Source organism: Anguilla anguilla, chromosome 6 (assembly GCF_013347855.1).
Source record: "Anguilla anguilla isolate fAngAng1 chromosome 6, fAngAng1.pri, whole genome shotgun sequence".
NCBI classification, from domain to species: Eukaryota; Metazoa; Chordata; class Actinopteri; order Anguilliformes; family Anguillidae; genus Anguilla; species Anguilla anguilla.
The window spans coordinates 32907693-32927840 of record NC_049206.1 but is presented as its reverse complement, the minus strand read 5'-3'; the positions used below and the strand labels follow the sequence as shown (position 1 = coordinate 32927840).

Genomic DNA, 20148 nt, shown 5'->3' with positions numbered 1-20148 from the left:
AATCTAAGGGTGGATATGTAGAACTACTATAGATGTATGAAGCAAAAACTAAGCAGTGTACCCAGCGTCTCCAAATCTACCCAAAATGACTAAATTATGCATTGCTGTAAATCACAACATATTCATGTATTTCACTACAAATCAACTGTTTTTACTCAAGAAACTCACTGTTGCATCATTTTCAAGTGGGAATTACAACCTTTCCGTCAGTACAGTGGTCTAAAATAGCTAGGGGTCCAGAAACATATCCAAAATCTCTCCAAAAAGGAATATAATACTTTTTGTCCATTGAAAAGCATATAAATGAGCCCCTTATGAAGGTTTAAGATGAAACATTGATATCAGATTTTAAAATAATGCAAAAATATTGTGTAAATGTGTAATAATTAACTCTTGTATGTATTTCTATACTGTACTCTCGTATGGGGATGGGACGACATGAAAACAATTTTCAACCGTCCACCACCTTTTGGCACTGTCCAAACACTCTCGTCATCACTGTTGCATGCATCACAAAAACTACTAGACTACCAACAAACGCTTACATTACAGTGTGAAATATCCTCATTATAAAATACCACCAACCTATTTAAAGACACTCACAACTCAAAAAAATAACGTATATAACCGAAATATTTTGAGCAGTAATACTTACATAACAATGATGAAATCTTATCTGTTTTCAGTAGATAGAGACAGAGACAGGAAAAAAATGATAGGCTATAGTTATATCCGCTTCTGTCTTACACCAGGAAACGATGTCAGCTTGGTCTATCAGCAAACATATGGCTTAGCTATGCCCAGAAGTCCTCAATAATAATAGTATTTTCCAAGAAATTACGAAAATCATTGACAACGTTTCATTAGGTGCAGCGTCTTTTACTGCTACCACAGAGTGAATGCATAAGTGAATGCGATCATAACACTTTCGATTACGCTGACCTATAAAACTAAACCTATTCCAAAAGTAAAATTAGACATGTTATACATCGTTAGAAAGCTTATACTCTCACCTACTGAATAAATGAATTGTCAATCAAGCCAGACTGTACTAAAAAGGCGATAATGCCGTAAACAACATGTGTGGTATTACGCACAGCTATTTTGGAAGGTACCCAGGCATCCCAAATGTGCATATATTTTACAAACGGATTGTACAAGACAATTTATGACCACTCAGTCTCAAAAGGGACATCTCTATGCGTAAAGCCAAGGGTAAGGTTGTATATTTATTCAATATTTAGTCCCAGATATTGACTGTAGAATGACATGGTATCTTTTTTTAAAAACTTTTTCTCGTTTATTTAGTTATTCAGTGAGCAGCGTTTTCACTGCTGTATTGGCATATCTTAGGGCTATTGTCGAGTTTATATTGTTGCTATGACGGAATATGATTTTTGAGTGGTGAAAGAATATTTTTATGAACACCAAGACAGACAATATTGCCCATTATGTCGTATGCAGGGGGTGTAGTTGCAGATGAGACTGCTGGGAGGGGGTGTGTGTTAAATGAACGACCAGAGCGACAATGATGGCGCTGCGAAACTGCATATTCAGCATAGTTGTTGTGTATCATCTACTAATGAAACTAAAACAACACGTTTCTGTTTTTAACTCATACTTTGGTTGCAGTAGCACTGAATGTCTGAGTTTAGTAATCTCGGCACGTCGGCGTGCCAACCACTAGGGGCTTTGTGCTAAGAGGTTAAAGTCACCCATAAGTCTCACCTCCCTGACAGTCTTGTTCATTTTACATTTTCAAAGCGCATTGTACTACTGTCAGCAGGATACATGGATTAAGTTCACAGTCCCCTATGCAACAAATGTCTATCGTCTCCTCTCTTACTGGCTCTATCCTTCCTAGTAAGTTTGTTCCCTTCTATATTGTGGCAACTGCGGTCGGACTCAGTCCAAACATGGATGGAAAGGCAGAGATGGGAATATTTTGGATGGAAACCTTTAATTCCTGTCCATTACAAATAATTTGGGTTGTGTATGTTGACTAAAATAATTACCCTAGGTCCCCAAGATGCATAGATAGTTGAATTATACTGAACTCAGACAGCCTGCTAGCCTAGTTTGAATCATCTCCTCTCACTGCCTGCCAGAATACTCCTCCTATCCCCCCCCTCTCCCCCGGCTTACTGCCTCCGGGCCTCCTTTTTTTTAGCTGAGGTACTCTCTTTGCTGAGGACCAGTTAGCAGTTGTCACAAGGTTGAACTGTGCCCTGTAAGGCTCCCGTGCTGCCCATTGTAGGGGCTGTGTTTAATGGGTTCTTTACTCTTTCTCTCACATTTCATTGCTGTTAACAATGAAGAGATTAGTTCAACTGGATCCTCTATGCTGTTGTTTCCAACTAGCATTCTGCTGTTATCACTGGAGCTATCAGCTACATGCATTGAAGCATTATTAGGCCTGTTAATGCTAGCTAGAGCGCCGCTACTGCATAATTGATTTTTGCTCAGTAGAGCTTCCCATTTAGCGTTCACCACTTCGCTACCACTAGCTAGCGGCCCTATGGCATAGGGTATTGGTTTATTTCCAATGGAGTTCCATTGATAGTGTTAGCCTCTGCATTAGCACTGGTTAGTATGCACCCACTATTATTAATGCAATGTGACCAGTAGCAGCCCTACTACAGCGGGTTAATGTTCTGACATTTCATTTTTTACATTTTGTCTCTTTGCCTATCTTTATAATTATCTGCATTGTTAAAGTGGACCAGCATGTTTCATTTACTTTTGGTTCAACGTCCATGATATCAGTCAATTCAATTTTATTTGTATTGTGCCTTTTACAGAGAACTGTTACAAATACGCTTTACAGAGTAGCAAGGCAAGAAACAGAGCAAAAAGAGCAAACACCAGACCTGAACCCCTAAATAGTAAGTACATAAGGCAAAAACTCCCAATGGGGAGAAAACCCTCAAATGGTGGCGAGAAAAACTCCCCATTGGGAAGAAATCTTGAGAGGAACTCTGCTATAGAGTGGGAGCCCATCCTTCACTGTCCAGCCTGGTCTAAAGTAGCAGTAGAGTGGAATGTGGCAGAAATGCTACAAGGCATCTATCACAGCAAATAGAATGTTAAGCAGGTAACAACTGAGGTGAAAACAAACAGGAATAATAGAAGACCAAATGGTATAATTCAGTATAGTGCTGTTTAAAGGAGCCAGGTGACTGATCTGGAGCTCCATGCTGCGTCAAGTTATGGAGAGGGGAGGAATAGGGCTGAAGCAGTTCATGGCCATAGAGCGCAGGAGAGGGTTGGTTGGTTGGACTCAGGCTGGGGAAGCAGGCTGTAGCAGTCTTTGAACTCAGGGCGAGGTAAGTGCGGGAGCCCTATGGAAAGAGAAACAGAGAAGACAGGGTTAAGGCCAACTTGACACTTGATGCTAAGCTACCAAGTGTGTCAGCTCCGTAAAGGCCAGCATGACACTTGAGACTAAGCTGACTAGCGTGTCCACTCAGTAAAAGCGAGCTTGACACTTAACACTAACCTCCCTACCCAGGCCAGACATCTGTGTTTAATTTCATAAACTTTGTGAATATACTTGGCCATTTAACAGGATAATAGGACTATAGGAATGGCTAATTATAGGACTGACTAAAGAAGTAAGTTTTAACCCTACACTTAGACAGAAAGTGTCTGAAGCCCGCACATACATAGGGAGTTTGTTCGAGAAGACAGGAGCTCTATTGTAATTTTAGATACACATGGAATTTTCACATAACCAGCATCCTGTGAACAAAGTAATCTTGGAGGAGAGTAAGGAATAAGTAACTCACTAAGATAGTCAGGGGCTAAACCGTTTAAAGCTTTATACGTAAACAACAAGATCTTATATTCAATCATTTTGACAGGCAGCCAGTGAAGAGATTTAAGCACTGGACTGATATGTTCCCATTTCTTCATTCTCGTAAGTACTCTAGCAGCTGCATTATTCAGAGGACTTATTATTTAGCCTAACAGCCTGAGATCTGTCAGTGAGATGGGATTTAAACCACATAAGGGCTTGCCGAGTGACACCAACTGATTTTTCTAACCTGATATAGTGGTCTATAGTATCCAGGCAGCACTCAGGTCAAGCAGGACAAGAACAGAGATACATCCACAATCAACGGAGAGAAACCAATCGTTCAATACTTGGGCAAGGGCTATCTCAGTACTATGATGCTTCCTAAAACCAGACGGAAACCTCTCATACACATTGTTATCCTGTAAAAAAAAAAGAAAAGAAAGTTGTTGTACTACACATTTCTCAAGAACCTTTGATAGAAATTAGAGATGAAATAGATCTATAGTTAGCCTGGTCTGTCTGATCCATATTTTAACTCTTGAGCAGTGGCTTGATTTCTGCCTTCTTAAAAGATACAAGGGAAAATAGCTGGATAACAGTGAAGAGTTAATTATATGAAGAATTGGTTTGCTAAGAACAGGCAATAGCCCCTTCAGTAGTTTCGTGAGTATTGGGTCATGAGTGCCAGTAGTTGATTTGGAAGAAGAAACTTGTTTAACTAGTTCAGTCAGAAGTATGGGAGTAAAGGATTCCAGTCATTCTATGTTGGAGGCATGTCTTGAAATCAATAAAGCTGTTGTTGACCTGTGTGGAAGCAGATATGTTTTCTTTGATTCATATTATTTTACTGCAAAAGAAAGTCAAGAAATCGTTACTGCTACACAAAGCTGGAATTTTAGGTTCAGTTGCTGCATGATTATCAGTTAGATTGGCAACTGTTTTGAATAGGAACTGGGTATTATTCTGATTTTCTTGTATAAGCTTTGAAAATGAAGTAGACCTTGCATTTGAGAGGGAATGCTTATAGGCACAATGACTCTCTTTCCTGGCCCGGTGATATATTTGCTGTTTAGTGGAACGCCACTTGCGCAACGTTCCAGTTGGTGAGACTTCTGTTTAAGAGCCTGTGTATGGTCAGTATACCGAGGTATAAGTCTTTTCTCAATTACTTTTTTTCTTTTTATTGGAGAAACTACTACATCATGGGTTTTACGTTGCGCAATAGCCAATCACTCTGCCAGATCATCGATTAGACATGGAGGAAGCTGAAATGTCTAAATCAAAGCATTCCGAAATTGTATCAATAAAGTTTGTAGCTGTGGTAGTTGTAATTGTGCGTCCTGTGTACATCTTAGGTTCAGATGTTATTGGGTGAGCCAACTGTAGGTGCAGTGTTATAAGAAAATGGGCAGACACAATAGTGGGAGGATAACAACATCACTGACATCTCAACACCAATGCTTAAGACCAGGTCTAAAGGATGACTGCAATACATTTTGAGTGAACCCCATCGATTCTAAGATACTCATGAATGCAGATTTAAGAGGATCATCTGCATTTTCATAGTGCAGGTTGAAATCACCTAATATCACCACTTTGTCATAGCTTAAAACTAAGTGAGAAAGGAATTCTGCAAAGTCGTAACCAAAGCCAGAGTATGGGCCAGGAGGTCTGTAGGCAGCCACCAAGACAGTGGGCTGAGAAAAAAAGGCAGTTCCTATCATCATCAGGCTGAGAAATGTTAATTATTAGCACTTCAAAGGAATCAAATATATAATCTGGTTTTGGAATTACATGAATAACAGCATTGTCAATAGTAGCAGTACCATCGCCTCTTCTAAACAAAGACAGGGGATTGACTATATGTGTTGGGTAGAGAAAATTCCCTCCTCTGAATAACCAGGCACGACAAGGTGTATTATATAAGAAATAGGATTTATTTCTGCAGAAAGAGTCTGGTACCTAAACACAACAAGGTGAATAATGCCGAACTGAAGAAAGCAGGGCTCTGCTTTTATAAGCAAAAAGTGTTTTAACATGCATATTATGTGTCTGATTGGTACATGGTTAATACATAAGCATAAAGTAAGATTTGCTTTACATCTCGGACTATGGAGTCGGCAGTTATTAAATATTTTTCCTCGACCAGTTTATGTTCCTCGACCAGTGTGTTAACAAGTGGGGCAAACGGGTTAGAAAGTTCTAGCGGAGGGGGTTGAATATGTACCATAGGTTTTTTGCTACTATGCTTCCTTCTTACCATAACAAACTCTTCCTGTTGCAAGGGGTGTACTAGGGCTAATAAGCTATGTGAAAAAGAAATGGAGCTGGCATCCGAGTGGCCGAAAAGGAGTCCAAGAATTATTCACTTCATCTAATTTCTTGAGTCTGGATGCGAGATTCCAGTTCGGAAATCTTTTCCACTAGTCTAGCAGAAAGTACAACTAACGGCGGAAGATGCGTAACTGAACATATTGCACTCACAGCAAAGGACAGGTAAAGAGGAGGGGAGAGCACAGGGAAGCAGGCATGATTACATTTACGTCCGTATATGTGAAACATTGAAATAAGCTGGCAAAATGCCGGTCAGTTTAGCTACTTCGAACAGGATGTGATTGACTTCAGCATAGGATCCAGAATCTGCAATATTTGAGAATCTGTGAGAGACCGCTAGTATCTTTTCAAATATTTTCGGTAGTTGTTATTTTTAAAGGGGAAAAAATAGATTTTGTTCGTGAAAGTACTGAGCAAACATTCCAAAGTGCACCTCTGGTTCAAGAGTAAACCAGACATGATGAAAAGCTATTCCGTGATGCTCTGTTCTGTGAGATCACATTCCTAGGCTATTCTGTGATGCTCTGTGCTGCTGTGTTTTGTGAGATCACGTCACTCCTGCTGTGTACTTCCAGTCCAGCAGTACTAGGCTCTGAAAAGCTAACTTAGGTGATGGTAGCTTCATCCCTTTCACACAGAATGTGTTGGAATGGTTCAGTCAGTTTCAATCACCCTCAATTTCAATCACTGTATCTGTACTGTTACGTCCCTCGCAGCGATCGGCGCCACACTCATATTGGTGTCCATCCGTCCATTCTCTAACCGATTAGGGTCGCGGTGGCAAAGGGGCAAGCAGAGTAGCCCAGACGTCCCTCTCCCCAGCGACTTCCGCCAATTCATCCCGGTAAATCTCCAGGCAATCCCAGGCCAGCCGTTGAATATAATCCCTCCTGCGTGTCACTGGGTCTCCTCCTCGGTGGTCGAGCCCGGAACACCTCCAGAGGAAGGCGCCCAGGAGGCATCCTTATCAGATGCCCGAACCTCCTCAACTGACTCCTTTCAATGTGGAGGAGCGGTTCTACTTTGAGGTCTTATCAAGGAGAGTAAGCCCTGCCACCCTACGGAGAAACCCCATTTCGGCCGCTTGTATTCGCAGTCTCACTCTTTCGGTCACTACCCATAGCTCGTGACCATAGGTGAGAGTAGGGACAAAGATCAACTGGTAAATCGAGAGCTTTGCCTTTCGGCTCAATTCCCTCTTCACCACCACCATCATTCTTCAATACCCACATTACTGCAGCCGCTGTACCCAGACGGCCGTCAATCTCCAAATCCCTTTTTCCCTCGCTCGTGAATGAGACCCCAAGATACTTGAACTCCTCCACCTGGGGCAGTTCCTCCTCCCTTACTTGCAAAGTATCTTTTTCCAGGAGAGGACCATAGCCACAGATTTAGAGGTGCTGATTCTCATCCCGACCGCATCACACTCAGTTGCAAATCGCTCTAGTGCTCATCAAAGGTCACAGTATGATGAGGACAAGAGAACAATGTCATCTGCAAACAGCAGAGATGCCACTCCTATGTCCCCTAACTGGACACACTCCTGCACTTTGAGATCCTGTCTATGAATACCACGAACAGGAGGGAAAACTAAGCGCACCCTTTGTGGAGTCCAACACCCACTTTGAACGAGCTTGACTTAATGCAGAGAATACGAATCTCAGGACAAAATACAACCAAATTCAGTTGCACTTGGATTGTAATTAACTATAGCTGGTTAATAATGGAGGCAAACTATCTAATGACAGGTAGATATTCTCCTGAAAAGGCAAAAAACCACAAAAAACCTGTCAACAAAATGGTGGTCCACTGTCGGAGCAAATCCATCTTACCTTGCTTATAATATTGATTTTTAAAACTTGAACTTTCATCAGTTACATTCTTGAAAGTCCTCCAAACTTTCAAAACTCTTTCATCAACTCTACCACCAAACAAGAAGTGTGTATCAACACAAGCCACCAAGCCAGAGCAAGTCCAAATACAATCTCTAGGTGGCGCCATAGATTTCTAATTCCTTCTCTCCAAATGTGACTGAGGTTTTCTTTGCCTGCAGGAAGGTGGAATGGGGGCTGAAGTTGTGCAGCAGAAGACTGAAACTGCCAAACCCCGAAAGAAAAGAACTACCAGGTAAAAGCTTTTAAAGGAAAGTTTTTGGTAGGGGGGAAAAATGCACACTCCAAAGGAAAAAACCCTGTGCTAAATTCCGGGAAGTAGAACATTGCAGAAAGTGGAATGCCCAATAGTAGATGTTTTAATGTAGTAGGACTGAATGAAGCTAAACGGTGACCCCAGAGTATGGTATGACTGAAAACCAGTATTTCCTGAATTCTGAGAGAATTGGTAGAGATCATTTGTAATCTCTGTGGCTTGCAACTTTTATTAATATGACTATTTTGTTTTCAGGAGGAATGTGGGGACCGGGAGCCCCCCACCTGTAAAAATAAACCTGATCTCACCCATGGCCAGTCCAGAGCTGGCCCCCGGGGTAGAGAGGAAGGAGAAAGGGGAGGGCCCACTGCAGAGGATGAACCTCCGCAGGAAACGCCTGCTGGAGACCGTCTTCCCAAAACCTGCCACACGGAGGAAGATGTTGTAACTGCAACAGCATACCCCAAAAAATCTTTTACATTTGTGGGAGGGACACTCTTAACAGTCTCCACGCTCCCAAAATTTGTCAAATGAAGCCTTTTTTCCCCATGTTTGTTGCCAGCTCACATCTATTTAACTTCAACAAATAGGTTTTGCAATTATGGAACAAAGCTAAATTTGAGAGAAATTATTTTATATAAATAACACGTTTAGAGAAAACGGATCTGGATGACGAGAAGGGGAAGAAGGGACTCCAGCAGAGAGTTGGGAATTGTTTTTATTTTCTAAGACTACTTACATTTATATAAAATGTACATAGTCTTTCAGTAATGGTATGAATAAAATTGTATACTTGTGAATGCGTTTTATTGTCTTTAACCCCACTAAACAGGCCATTGTGTTTCAAGTCTGGATTCTTTCCCAGATTTGGACCAGAGAAGCAACAATTTTTTTTCTATTTGCACACAGTATTTTCCCCGCGGAGTATGCAGTAGTGGTATGCAGTAGATGTGTTGATCAGTTTATTTTATGAATGTACAGAAAATACAATGTATTATTCATTAGGACTGAATTTCAGTTTTTATTTTACTGTTGCTTAGTTAGTTTGCAGGAACGAATAGATTTCTATACATTACCTGCAGAAACCCCAAATCATCAAGTAAGGGGATAGGCAGTTGGACAATTTGTCCTAATCTGTTCTTTGAAGAAACAAACTGACTGCACAATAATTTTCACACCTCATATTTTCAGTACTGCCATTTCAGTGTTTTGCCCAGGAGAAAAAGTGGGTTGTTAACCAGTCCCCAAGTGTACATAGTCATGGGAGGGTAGGTGGAATTCCCATGTCCTATCAATAATTTAATTGTGCAAATCAGTCAGTGCCTTTTATGGCATTTGAAACGTTGTACCATCACTCTGTGAGTACATGGAATAAAGGTGCTGACTGATTTAAGCTGAAGCAAATATTTGGTCTTGTAATAATCCTTATTTTGATAATGAATGCCCTCAATTAAAATTGCTACTTACAATATACAATTAAGTTGCACATAAAGGGTTATGCTTTTAAGATTGACTTATGTTTTCACAACCATGGTAGTCCCCATATTTTTTATGCAGCGATAGGCATTTTGTACTTGAATGCTTTCAGAATTCTTTTTAAAAAATTGCCCCGAACAGAAAGATTTAAATTATATAGCGTCATTATCATCCCTTGCAGACTTTAAGAAACGCATTAAAATTACATGAATGGTCATTCTTCAGTAATAAAGATGTACAGTACAAACATCAAAAACAAATAATTTATGTGTCTGACTGGTTTTAGCTGTTGTATTTAAGGCAAGTCCTTTTTCAAGTGAAAATGAATGTAATGTTGAGGTCAGCTACACAAAATAGCAAATCATTGCAAAAAATAAAAATAAAAAAGGTAAACTATTTTACATGTTTACTATTTTACATATAACAAAACAGCCTAAGCTCTTCTGTGACTCTGAAATGTGAAGCAAATCTGCTCAAACAAAAATCCTATACCGTAATCACAATTAAAAATAGAAAGCCGTTTTCCAGCATTTTCCTGTTCTACCCCTGTGCACAAAATAAATACCTTCAGTTTCATGAGTGAGTACGTTGTCTGGACCTGCCAGATGACACAATATAAAAAAACATGCAGATGCAAAATGCATTTCTCTGTAGCTTGTGTGTCTGGTTCACCTCCAGCTATATACAGGTATATTAATTTGTATAGTATACTGCAGTATAACCAAACATCTTTTGTTACATCATTGAATACTGCCTAATTATTATTTTTTCCCCACATGCAGAACTTTAATTTTGGCTATATTGAATTTCATTTGCCAGGTTTCCACCCATTTCTGGATTTTATTTAAATGTTCTTGGATTATTTTTGTTTTGGGGAAAAGAGAATAGTTGAGAGGTCTTTCCCCCATCTGCAGTCTCTCCTCTCAGACCTTGATATTGTTCTACTGAGAGAACTCTTAGCCCCTCCATCCGTATCTGCACATGGTCCATGCTGGACTGGGTTTAAGCCAGGCTGCAGTATGCTGCAGTCCTGCCCAAACTGATCACCGTACTGCAACAAAAGGTACGTGTGCTGTCCATTAAAAAATTCACAAAAAAACACTGCTGCATCAGACACGTTCTGTAGTTGATGACACGGTCCACCATCTCAGTTGGAACTTATGTATGTAAAATTAGTGTCTGAAAAAAATTGTTGCAAAAATGTTTCATCATAGAATAAAGGTGATCACTCAGAACAAATTTGTATTGCTTTGCAATGACCCTTCCCTCTAAGGGCACAAGTGGACCCAAACCTTGCAAGGAAAATACCCCCCATAGCATAACAGTCTCCCCTCACTGTAGGGGTGAAGCAGTCAAGCCTGTACTATTGTCTTGGTGTACAGTACATATGGACTTGCTCACTTGTTGAAAATATGGTGGATGACTCATCAGGCCATAACTTTTTCCGCATCTCTAGACCTGTGGCTATGGTATGGCTTAATTGTATCATGCATTACACCTAAATGGAAGTATCTGCATTTGTTATGTTTCTACATTTGTTATGTTTCAGGTTTTTCCTTTAATTTGTCATCCAGCTGTTTCACAGATTAAATGCAGAATACTAAACAGAATGGTTGTTTAGCCTGAATGTATTAGCGATTGCAACTACACCAAACAACTGCAAGATATCAGTATCATGATACAATTATATTGTGTGCCTATACTGCCATACCACAAATATGTAACATAAATTTTGAGTCCTGATACGCATGATTTAGCTTAACAATTCATGCTGTATAGCAACTTATATGCTACTCTGTACAAGTCATGTCAGGCTCTATTGGCCTTATTCACAAAGGACCTGTTACAAGCAATAGAGCATAATCTTGCTGTCTCTTGCACTTTAGTGTACTTTATGGAGTCAATTTGTTTGAATTGATGTTTCCAATAAAAGTTCAATGGTAAGATTTTATTAAAGGGCCAATTCATGATATACATATATGACCATTGCTTGGAAAATGTCATGTCCTATAATAGTTTGTGTGTTTCTATTGAAAACAACATGTACTGTGTATAATGTCAAATTGAAGACAAGCTGTTCAAAACAAGATTGCATGCAAAGGGAGAATAAAAAGTAAGGAACACCAGGAAAGTAGGTGTTTCGTCAAGGTTTCTGGGGTGAAGCGAAAAGGTTCTCAGGAAAAAGGAAAGTGGGAACGGGTGGAGAAGTGAGCACGTGTCAAGCCATGCGAATCACCTTGTCTGACTCGACCAAGGCCGCCTAAAACCTTTACAGAAAGTAATAAGAGGCAGAAGTTTGAGACTCTCTTCTCGAACTCTGTGATAAGTGCTTGAACAGTTTCTCCTATTTGGCCAAATAAAAGTTGTATTGTTTAATTAATCTGCGACCTGACTAAATTATTATCCCTAACTTTGCTGTCTCACAATGAGTCTGCAATCTTAAGGTCAACCGTGCACCCCAGGATGAAGCCTCTCCAAATTGAGGTAGGATTTTGTCCGCCTAAAGGGTTTTGGATCGTGAAATTTCCCGTGTTTTGTAGGTCACAATGTAATTAGGCATAAGGTTAATGAGTACTCGAATTGTCAGAGTTAAGTCTGTTTTCCCCTAAAAAAAAGGAGTGAAGTGTGTCCTCCTTAAAAGCTAACTGAAAAAGAGCTGTGTGCCTTCTCATAAAAAACGAGTAAGTGTGTCTTCCTATAAAAAAGGTTGTGTGTTCTTCTGTTAATCTATACAAACAAAGGAGTTAAGTGTTATATTCAGCTAAACAAGAAAAACTAGTTAAGTATTTTCTTCTGTTTAGCTAAATAACAAAAAAAGGACTTAAGGTCTATCCCTAAGGAGGAGTCACGTCGTCATCTCTTTAAAAGCCAGCTGATGGAGGTGAAAGGTTCCTCCTGAGTTTGGGGATTCAAGTGTGAGCCAGGCTCAAGGTAACAGAAGGGCATATTCCATTCATAGGTACATTTAGCGTAATGTCACTAATAGAACATAGGATGCTGGTAAATGCAAAAGAAAGGCAAGAGGAAAGAGACAAAGTTAAAAAGACAAAGAAGATAAACATAGACTGGGTTCGGTATAAGATGGCAGACAGATCCAGATGCAAGACAAAAGAAACAGTGAATTTAGGGGGCACCTGGGAAAAAGCTGTAAAGAACATTCTGGATTGGACCCGCAAGGTGCGACTGTACAGGCTTTTGAAAATGTATTAAAATCTGGTGAACCGATTGCAGACAGAAACTACGAGACTAGTGAAACAGATCTGCATGGGATGGGAACAAGCAGATCTGCCGACTGTTTGGAGACATTCAACATGCCAAAAGACAAAGATGAAAAGTAGAAGAGTAGTTTTGTCACATATTACCAGGAACTGTCCTCAGAAGGGAAAATATCAGGGCAGACCGTCTATAACCCTGTGTTACGGCTGGAAACAACCATTGTAAACCTAGAGAAGCCAACACCCGGTTTGTACGAGAACAAATATTTATGTACAGACAGACAAAGCTTACAACACAAAACTAGAAGCACAGCCCAGCTACAAGGCCCGTGTGCTCCCTAGCAGGGGTAAAGCAAAATGAGCAATCAGAGATCAAGAGCTAGCTCGTTCTAACGAGGTCCTTATATAGGGAAAGCCTCACCTCAGAGGTCTGTGCATAGGTCTCCTGCAGGTGAGTGCAGTTCCCTAAGACAGACAGACCGACCATACAGATTTAGGCTAACGGCACCCCCATTTGGGGCAGAGGGATGTAACACCCTGGGAGAGAACAAGCATTTGGGACACAACTTTTTTTTTTTGTAAACACAGGAGCGACTATCTGAAAATAGTAATTGGCAATAATTTTATGTCTGATACCCGGGTTCCAGCAAAAGTATAAACCAATTGGATGCTATTCAAGGATACTTTACTCTGTTGGGGAATGCCAGCCTGCGAGCCATAGCAGTTGCAACAGATGCAGTATTATCATTACACGACATAGTAGGTGATTACCCTTTGACCGTTCATGTAACACATGCTGTTCATGCTTTGTTGCTACAAGCTAAAACAGCTCACTTAGCTCAATCCCGATTGTTGCATTGGCACAGTGTTACTAGTCCTCCCTCATATTACTTTAAAACTGTTCACCACTCACAACCCCGCCACTCTAATCCCTGCAGAAGAAGGAGAACCGCATTCCCGAGAACATGTTGTGGAAACCGTGTTAAAGCCTCGTATTGATTTGTTTTAGAGAGTCCACAACTACCTTCATATTTCTCCACACAAGTATGTGAATTATACATACTCACAAGACCATGTAATCTGGCCAAAGGGTAAACTTTATACAGGCTCAAGATATACTTATGGAGTAGTACCTGATTTTGGTGCATTGTAAAAAGGAAGCAGTTTATAACCTCTGGGCGCAAGCTTGTGTCCGATTATAAAATTAGTTGCAAACTTATTAGAAGCTCTGCTCCTCCCTAAAGAAAATGTAGTATGTCAATGCAAAGCGCACACAAAACAATCAAAATGACGTTTCGGAGGGAAATGCCCGTGCAAAAAAAATGGTCTCTTCTTTACTAACCTAGTGTGGCAAATGAGTATAAATATTGTGAATTTGTTTAATAAAGGTGAGTGAAATTATTGCAGGAATCTACAAGTCTGGAGGAACAAGCCCAATGGAGGAGGCACAAATGCGGTCCCCGCCCTGATGGGTTATGGGTTTCACCTTAAGGTAAACCTGTGTTGCCTGCTTGTACATTGTGCCACTATGTTGCAAGACTGACTCATGGTATTCATCATGCGTTTAAAATGTGTATTAGAGTTAGATTTAGTAAAGGCCAACTGCAACAGGATTTTCAGCAATTTTTCAGCGTTTTGGTGATACATTTGTAATTTTTTTCCAGAACAACACCGCTCAAGGACAAGCAGTGAGGGCATCAGGGCAGCCTACCCCAGAACAGCCGTTCTCTTGTCTGATGATGGATTTGAATTGAGCTTGGGCATTATTGCAAGTATTGTCTAGTGATTGTTGATATGTTCTCTAAATATGTGGAATGTTTCCCTTGCAGGAAAGCGACTGCACTATCAGTAGCCAAGACCCTCATGTGAGACATAATACCGAGGTTTGGTATTCGTAAATTAAATTATTGAGAATCTCAGAAGCTTAAATTTAAAAATAACATTTAAAATTCACTGTGCCTTCCACCCATCGAGTGGGAGTACAGTGGGGAGAAATTAATCAAACGATCAAGAGCAGTCTGAATAAGGTTATGGCAGAAACTAAACTTGATTGAGTAACCACATTACCTTTTATTCATGAATACGAGGGGAAGAAAATACCAAGCCACACCATACAACCAGATGATTGGATGGTGATAAAAGACTTTTCTGGTCTCCAACACTCCGGTAAGAGTCGCCGATTGGAACACGTTCATTGCCGGGAAATCAGCGCCCCAGTGGAAGCATGAGGCTGCTCATTATACTCATGGGAACCATTGCACCTCTGAGTCTTCTCATCATGGTTCAACGGTAGGAGCAAAATAATGACTGCTCCAGGCGACAACAGAATTTTAGTTATTTGTCACTCAGCTTTGAATATACAGAGGTTTCAAATGAATCAGCTGGCTGGGTCTGCTTACACATTCCACATTCCTTACATAGCAGTCATCTGATTGATGAACATTTCAACATGGACGAATATTTTTTTGATGTTCATTTAGTAGTGTTCCCCATGTTTGGCAATGCATCAGCTGGACAGAGTTCAGACCACAGATTTGGGAAAATGCTTCAGCTGATGCCAGTAGATGGCAGTGGCTACCAGTCAGTGTGAGATTCACAGGCACAGGACGTCTTGCTTGGTAGCAAGCTTTGCTGGAATACCAGAAACAAGCTAAGCGAGCTGAGAGCGACCTGCCACCGCTCAGCATCCTGCTGCCCCCTCCATGGGTCCTGCTTCCACTGCTCAGTGTCCTGCTGCCACCTCCATGGGTCCTGCTACCACCGCTCAGTGTCCTGCTGCCACCTCCATGGGTCCCACTGCTATTGCCACTGTGTCAAGTACCTGCTACCACTATGGGCCCTGTCATTGCTACGAGTGGAGCTGATGTTGAGCTGGTAAGTAAATTAATGTTAACTAATTTTTCCATTACCAGAAAGGTTTACTGGTGCTGAGATTATCATAAATGTAAAGGCTTTAACTGCATTCCATCAACTAGCAAAACAAAGGTGATAAAATTGTGATCTGTGTCTTTTTCACAGATTCACTGAGGACGCTTCGGAAGCCCTAGTAACTGTAGATGGAAATTTGATCCTATAACATTAGAATGCACACAACCATGCGTTGAACAAACATGAACGGTGAGCAAACATAAGACACGCCAGCAACAGCATGAATTGTGGTATTTATTAAATCACATGATATTAATTATGTCTGGATCATTGCAAAAGCCAATTAAAAATCAATACACAACTAACTACTAATTGCATGTTTTTCAGGCATTAGATCAAGACAATGTACCAGGCATTAACTTTGTCAACAAATTGGCAGAATGTCTTGTTAGGCTGCGGAACCAGACCAGCCTCACCCTGACGACCCAACAAGCCAGCACCATCATTGCTTTATGGCAGGACTTGCTCCCATTTGACAAAGGCCGTGTAGTGTATGCTGCTCGGCACCAGGACAGGCTGGTGACCGGTCACTTCCGGGTGCCAAAGAAGAGGGCCATGTTTGCCTCTGGTGTGGAGAGCACAAAGTGATATGTTCTTGGAGCCAGTGGTTCACCTGCCCAGTGGCCCAACTGCTTCCACCTGATGGAGTCCATCTTTGTGAGGTTGTGTGGCATCCATTGTAGTCCCAAAAAACGGGAACATCCTCAAGATGGACTCTGATCATCCAGGACTATAAGAAGATCAGGCAGCTTGTACTGGACAATGGAGCAGTGGCGCAGGAAACAACTCTGCAGCTGGTTGAGGTGAACCAAAGTACACTGATCCAGTGGCACAATAGCAGGGTCAGGAACAGTCTGTGCTGCTCCAGGGCATTCAACTTCCTGGACCCTGTCCACTGGCAGCTGACCCTTTATTGGCTGCAAAAACCCGCCCTGCTAAAGCTCCTCAAGTAAGTCAGCACACCTACCATCTGCTACAAAACACAGCAGGGCCAGTCAAAACTAAGCGAAGGTCAACAAGTGTACCATCTGCAGTCAGGCCCAAGGCACGGTGGCAACTTTTTCCAGTTGCCACCGGACACCTCCTGCAAGCATTCCACCCCACCCATATGCCAGGGCTGGCAGTGCTTCCTCTCACCATCACCCCTGCCCCAGCTTCCACTCCACAAATGCCCACATGCACAAAACATGCATATAATAGGACTGTGCCTGCTAACACCTGCAAAAGATGTGGACTGTACAGGACACAGGAAACTGGCCACAGCCAGTACAAAGGGACAATTTACTGCCCTCAGAACGAGACCCAAACAAAAGAGCAGTGGCTCCAACTTATGAGGGACAATTAAACTTCCTTTATTTTTGTATAAAAGTTATTAAACAAAATTTGTTAATGTTTATTTGCTCAAAAGTTATACTTCAAATAGTAGGTTACTGGTTCTTTTTTGTAAATTGAATTGTTAGCTTTCATTAAAGCTTTTATTGTTTATTTGTTGTTATTTACTTTATTATTTAAGTTTTGTTTATTATTGTTATTTAGCTATTCATTAGATTTTTTAATTTGAATATTATTTGGTTCCATTTTTATTGCATTGGATTTCGCATTTGTTCAATCTTTGCAATATATATGTGCAGGTCAATCTCTTCCTTTGAGCAAGTCAAGCTTCCACTGCGCTTCTGACCCAGCAGCTGTTTAGTGAAGCTAAAGGAGTTGGCTATGAAGGACGCTCGCTTCCTGGCTCTTTCCTTCCGGCGTCTTCTGTGCCATTCGGCTCTGCGAAGGGTCATCTTCTTCCTCAGGATGATTTGCAGCTCAGTCAAGGGGGGCTGTTGCTCCTCACTGGCTTCCTTGTGTTGCTTCATGAGGGACCTCAGCTCCTGCTGAATCTTGTGGATCTTTGCTGCTCTTTGGTTCATGGTGAAGGGTGTTTTAGCTGGTCTCTGCTCCACTGCCCCCAAACCTTTCCTCAGCTAGACTGACGATGATTGCTGTCATCGACAAGCTGGGGAACAATAGTCTGTCAAAGAAGGGGAAGAATGGGGAAAAAGAAAAGGGAAGAAAAGGGGAGGACCAGGAGGACCAGGGTTCAACTCCCCACCTTGTGCTAGCAACAGCAAAGGGAGATGTGGACCAAAGGCTGCAGACGATGCCCACGCATCCCTAGGAAGCTGTCAAAATGTCGTACTCGGCAGCCAATCGCTTCATTGTATTCCATCTTTCAATGATGGATTCTTCCAATCACCATTGTGGAATTATGGAGCGGCTTCAACATTCAGAGCGGACTCGACCAATCAGTGATAAGAAATGTTGGAAATGATCGGTGACGTTGCTGTGGCGAGCAGTTTTTATTCTGTAGCAATATTGTCATTCCCAGCGAAACGGAGAAACCTATCAGGAAAAAGTATGATACGATCTTTAAAATAAAACATGCTATTATTTAGCCAGGCCACTTAATGTAAAATAAATAGTTAGCGACAGCTGGTTTACTGGTTAACTTAAAGCCGTATCTAACTGATTTTCTGGAGTATTAAATTTCCTGAAATAACGTCATCTTTTGCTGTCTTGCGGCAACTTAGTGATATTATCGTTTTATTTGACCTTATTTTTGAGTTGGCTAACTAACCTACCTCTGTAAAAACATCTGTCAAACTTAACCTTACTTGATATACACTGTTTATACATAGTTGAACTAGACTGGTTCTGAAACCGAGATGCTTACTTTGTGTCCAATGACGTTACCACAAAATAAGCGATAATCAGCTTGTCATTAATGATCGAGGAGCGAGCTTGCGATGATAGAATCACAGCTAGATAAAGCATCGTTGCAAACTAAGCTCTACTGTATACTGCTGAAAAAAAGAATGGATTATTAGCCCAATGTTTCCCTGATGTGCAGGCTGCTGGGAAAGCTTGGATTTGGATACATCTTACATCTGGATCTTATACATTGAGTCTTTTTAAAATAAATTAAATAAACAAATCTTACAGGGAGATATAACCTTACACTTATTCTGTTTATGATTGTTGAATATGTACTTTATCACTCCAAATCATTTCTGTATACTCAGACTGATTAGAGGATGGCTGTGTACACAGTGTTTGAAATTATTGAGCATAAATTACATTCCTCTACTCCAAAGAAATGTCTTTAAGCAAAGCAAAATCACACAAGGGCATGACTGAAGGGGTATGGGTGGGGCACCTGAGGACATTTGCCAGAACACTGGTTTGGCCAGCAAAACAGACATGCCCCATGATAGAAAAAGTGGCATGACCTTTATCAGAAGGTAATCATATATCTCATATACCGACAAGATCATTGTGGAAAAGTACATGACTGAAAATAAAACACACTTACAAATATATAGGTGTGTATGAAGAATCAATATGTGTTTACTAAATATGCTATTAATAGATCATAGGTGATAATTCCTTGTGTTAATTGACCAATGCAACTGATTCCCAGGCTCATGAACATAATATGTAATTCATTTCTGTGAACTGTTGCAGATAGAGAAATGTCCAATGCAAGCTTGTGGGCAGACAAGTCTGCTTAGAGGCTTTCAGATGCGTCTCTGTGGATTTCACCTTAAGATGGTAGAATAACCCATATTTAAAGTTATAAAAAATGTAATTATTTAAAACATTTAGAATGTTATATGCTGTATACTTTGGAAATGTCTTGCCTCACTGAAATTGAAAGCAATACTACAGCAGCATTGTCAATACCATTTCAATTTGTTAATTTACAGAAATGATAGAATTTCAAAGCAATTGATCACAATATGGCTCTGTTGTAAGAAGTGTTGCGATTGCAGGCAGCGGGAGGGCCTGGTTCAGATACAGCCAGGACATTATTGAGTGTTTAAAGCAATACAGAAATAAAATGTCTGCTAAAATACTTAATATATGTTATCTTCATATCAGTTGCAAACATTATAAACAATATAATGATTTCCACTTACCTCTGCTACATCAAAAATGATAGTATCAATAATATTTGTGAAAGATGTGATATAAAAATCCACTATAATAAAGGTGTGGGGAGCATAAATAATGTTTACCTGTCAAAAATTAAAACGAAGCGAAGTTTTCATGCTGTAGATTATTGTTTAAACTGACATTCTCAATTATTTTTCATCTTTAATGGTAAATGGTAAATGGACTGCATTTATATAGCGCTTTTATCCAAAGCGCTTTACAATTGATGCCTCTCATTCGCCAGAGCAGTTGGGGGTTAGGGGTTAGGTG

General features: G+C 40.7%; 1 protein-coding gene and 1 long non-coding RNA gene across 3 annotated transcripts in view; both read left to right on the top strand.

Annotated features, from left to right (window-relative positions):
* The window catches only part of ahctf1 (AT hook containing transcription factor 1), a 224807-nt gene extending 212673 nt beyond the window's left edge, over positions 1–12134 (top strand). For both annotated transcript variants that reach the window (XM_035422269.1, XM_035422270.1), the window contains 2 exons: positions 8187–8260; positions 8537–12134. In XM_035422269.1, the coding sequence (XP_035278160.1) occupies positions 8187–8260; positions 8537–8729 (267 nt within the window). In that variant the 3' untranslated portion in view covers positions 8730–12134. The remainder of the gene's footprint in view (positions 1–8186; positions 8261–8536) is intronic.
* Positions 12135–14418: 2284 nt separating this feature from the next.
* On the top strand, positions 14419–16066 carry LOC118229860. The gene is made up of 3 exons (XR_004765757.1): positions 14419–14464; positions 14637–15846; positions 15991–16066. It is a non-coding gene; the product is annotated as an uncharacterized LOC118229860 (long non-coding RNA).
* The last annotated feature ends 4082 nt before the right edge of the window (positions 16067–20148 follow it).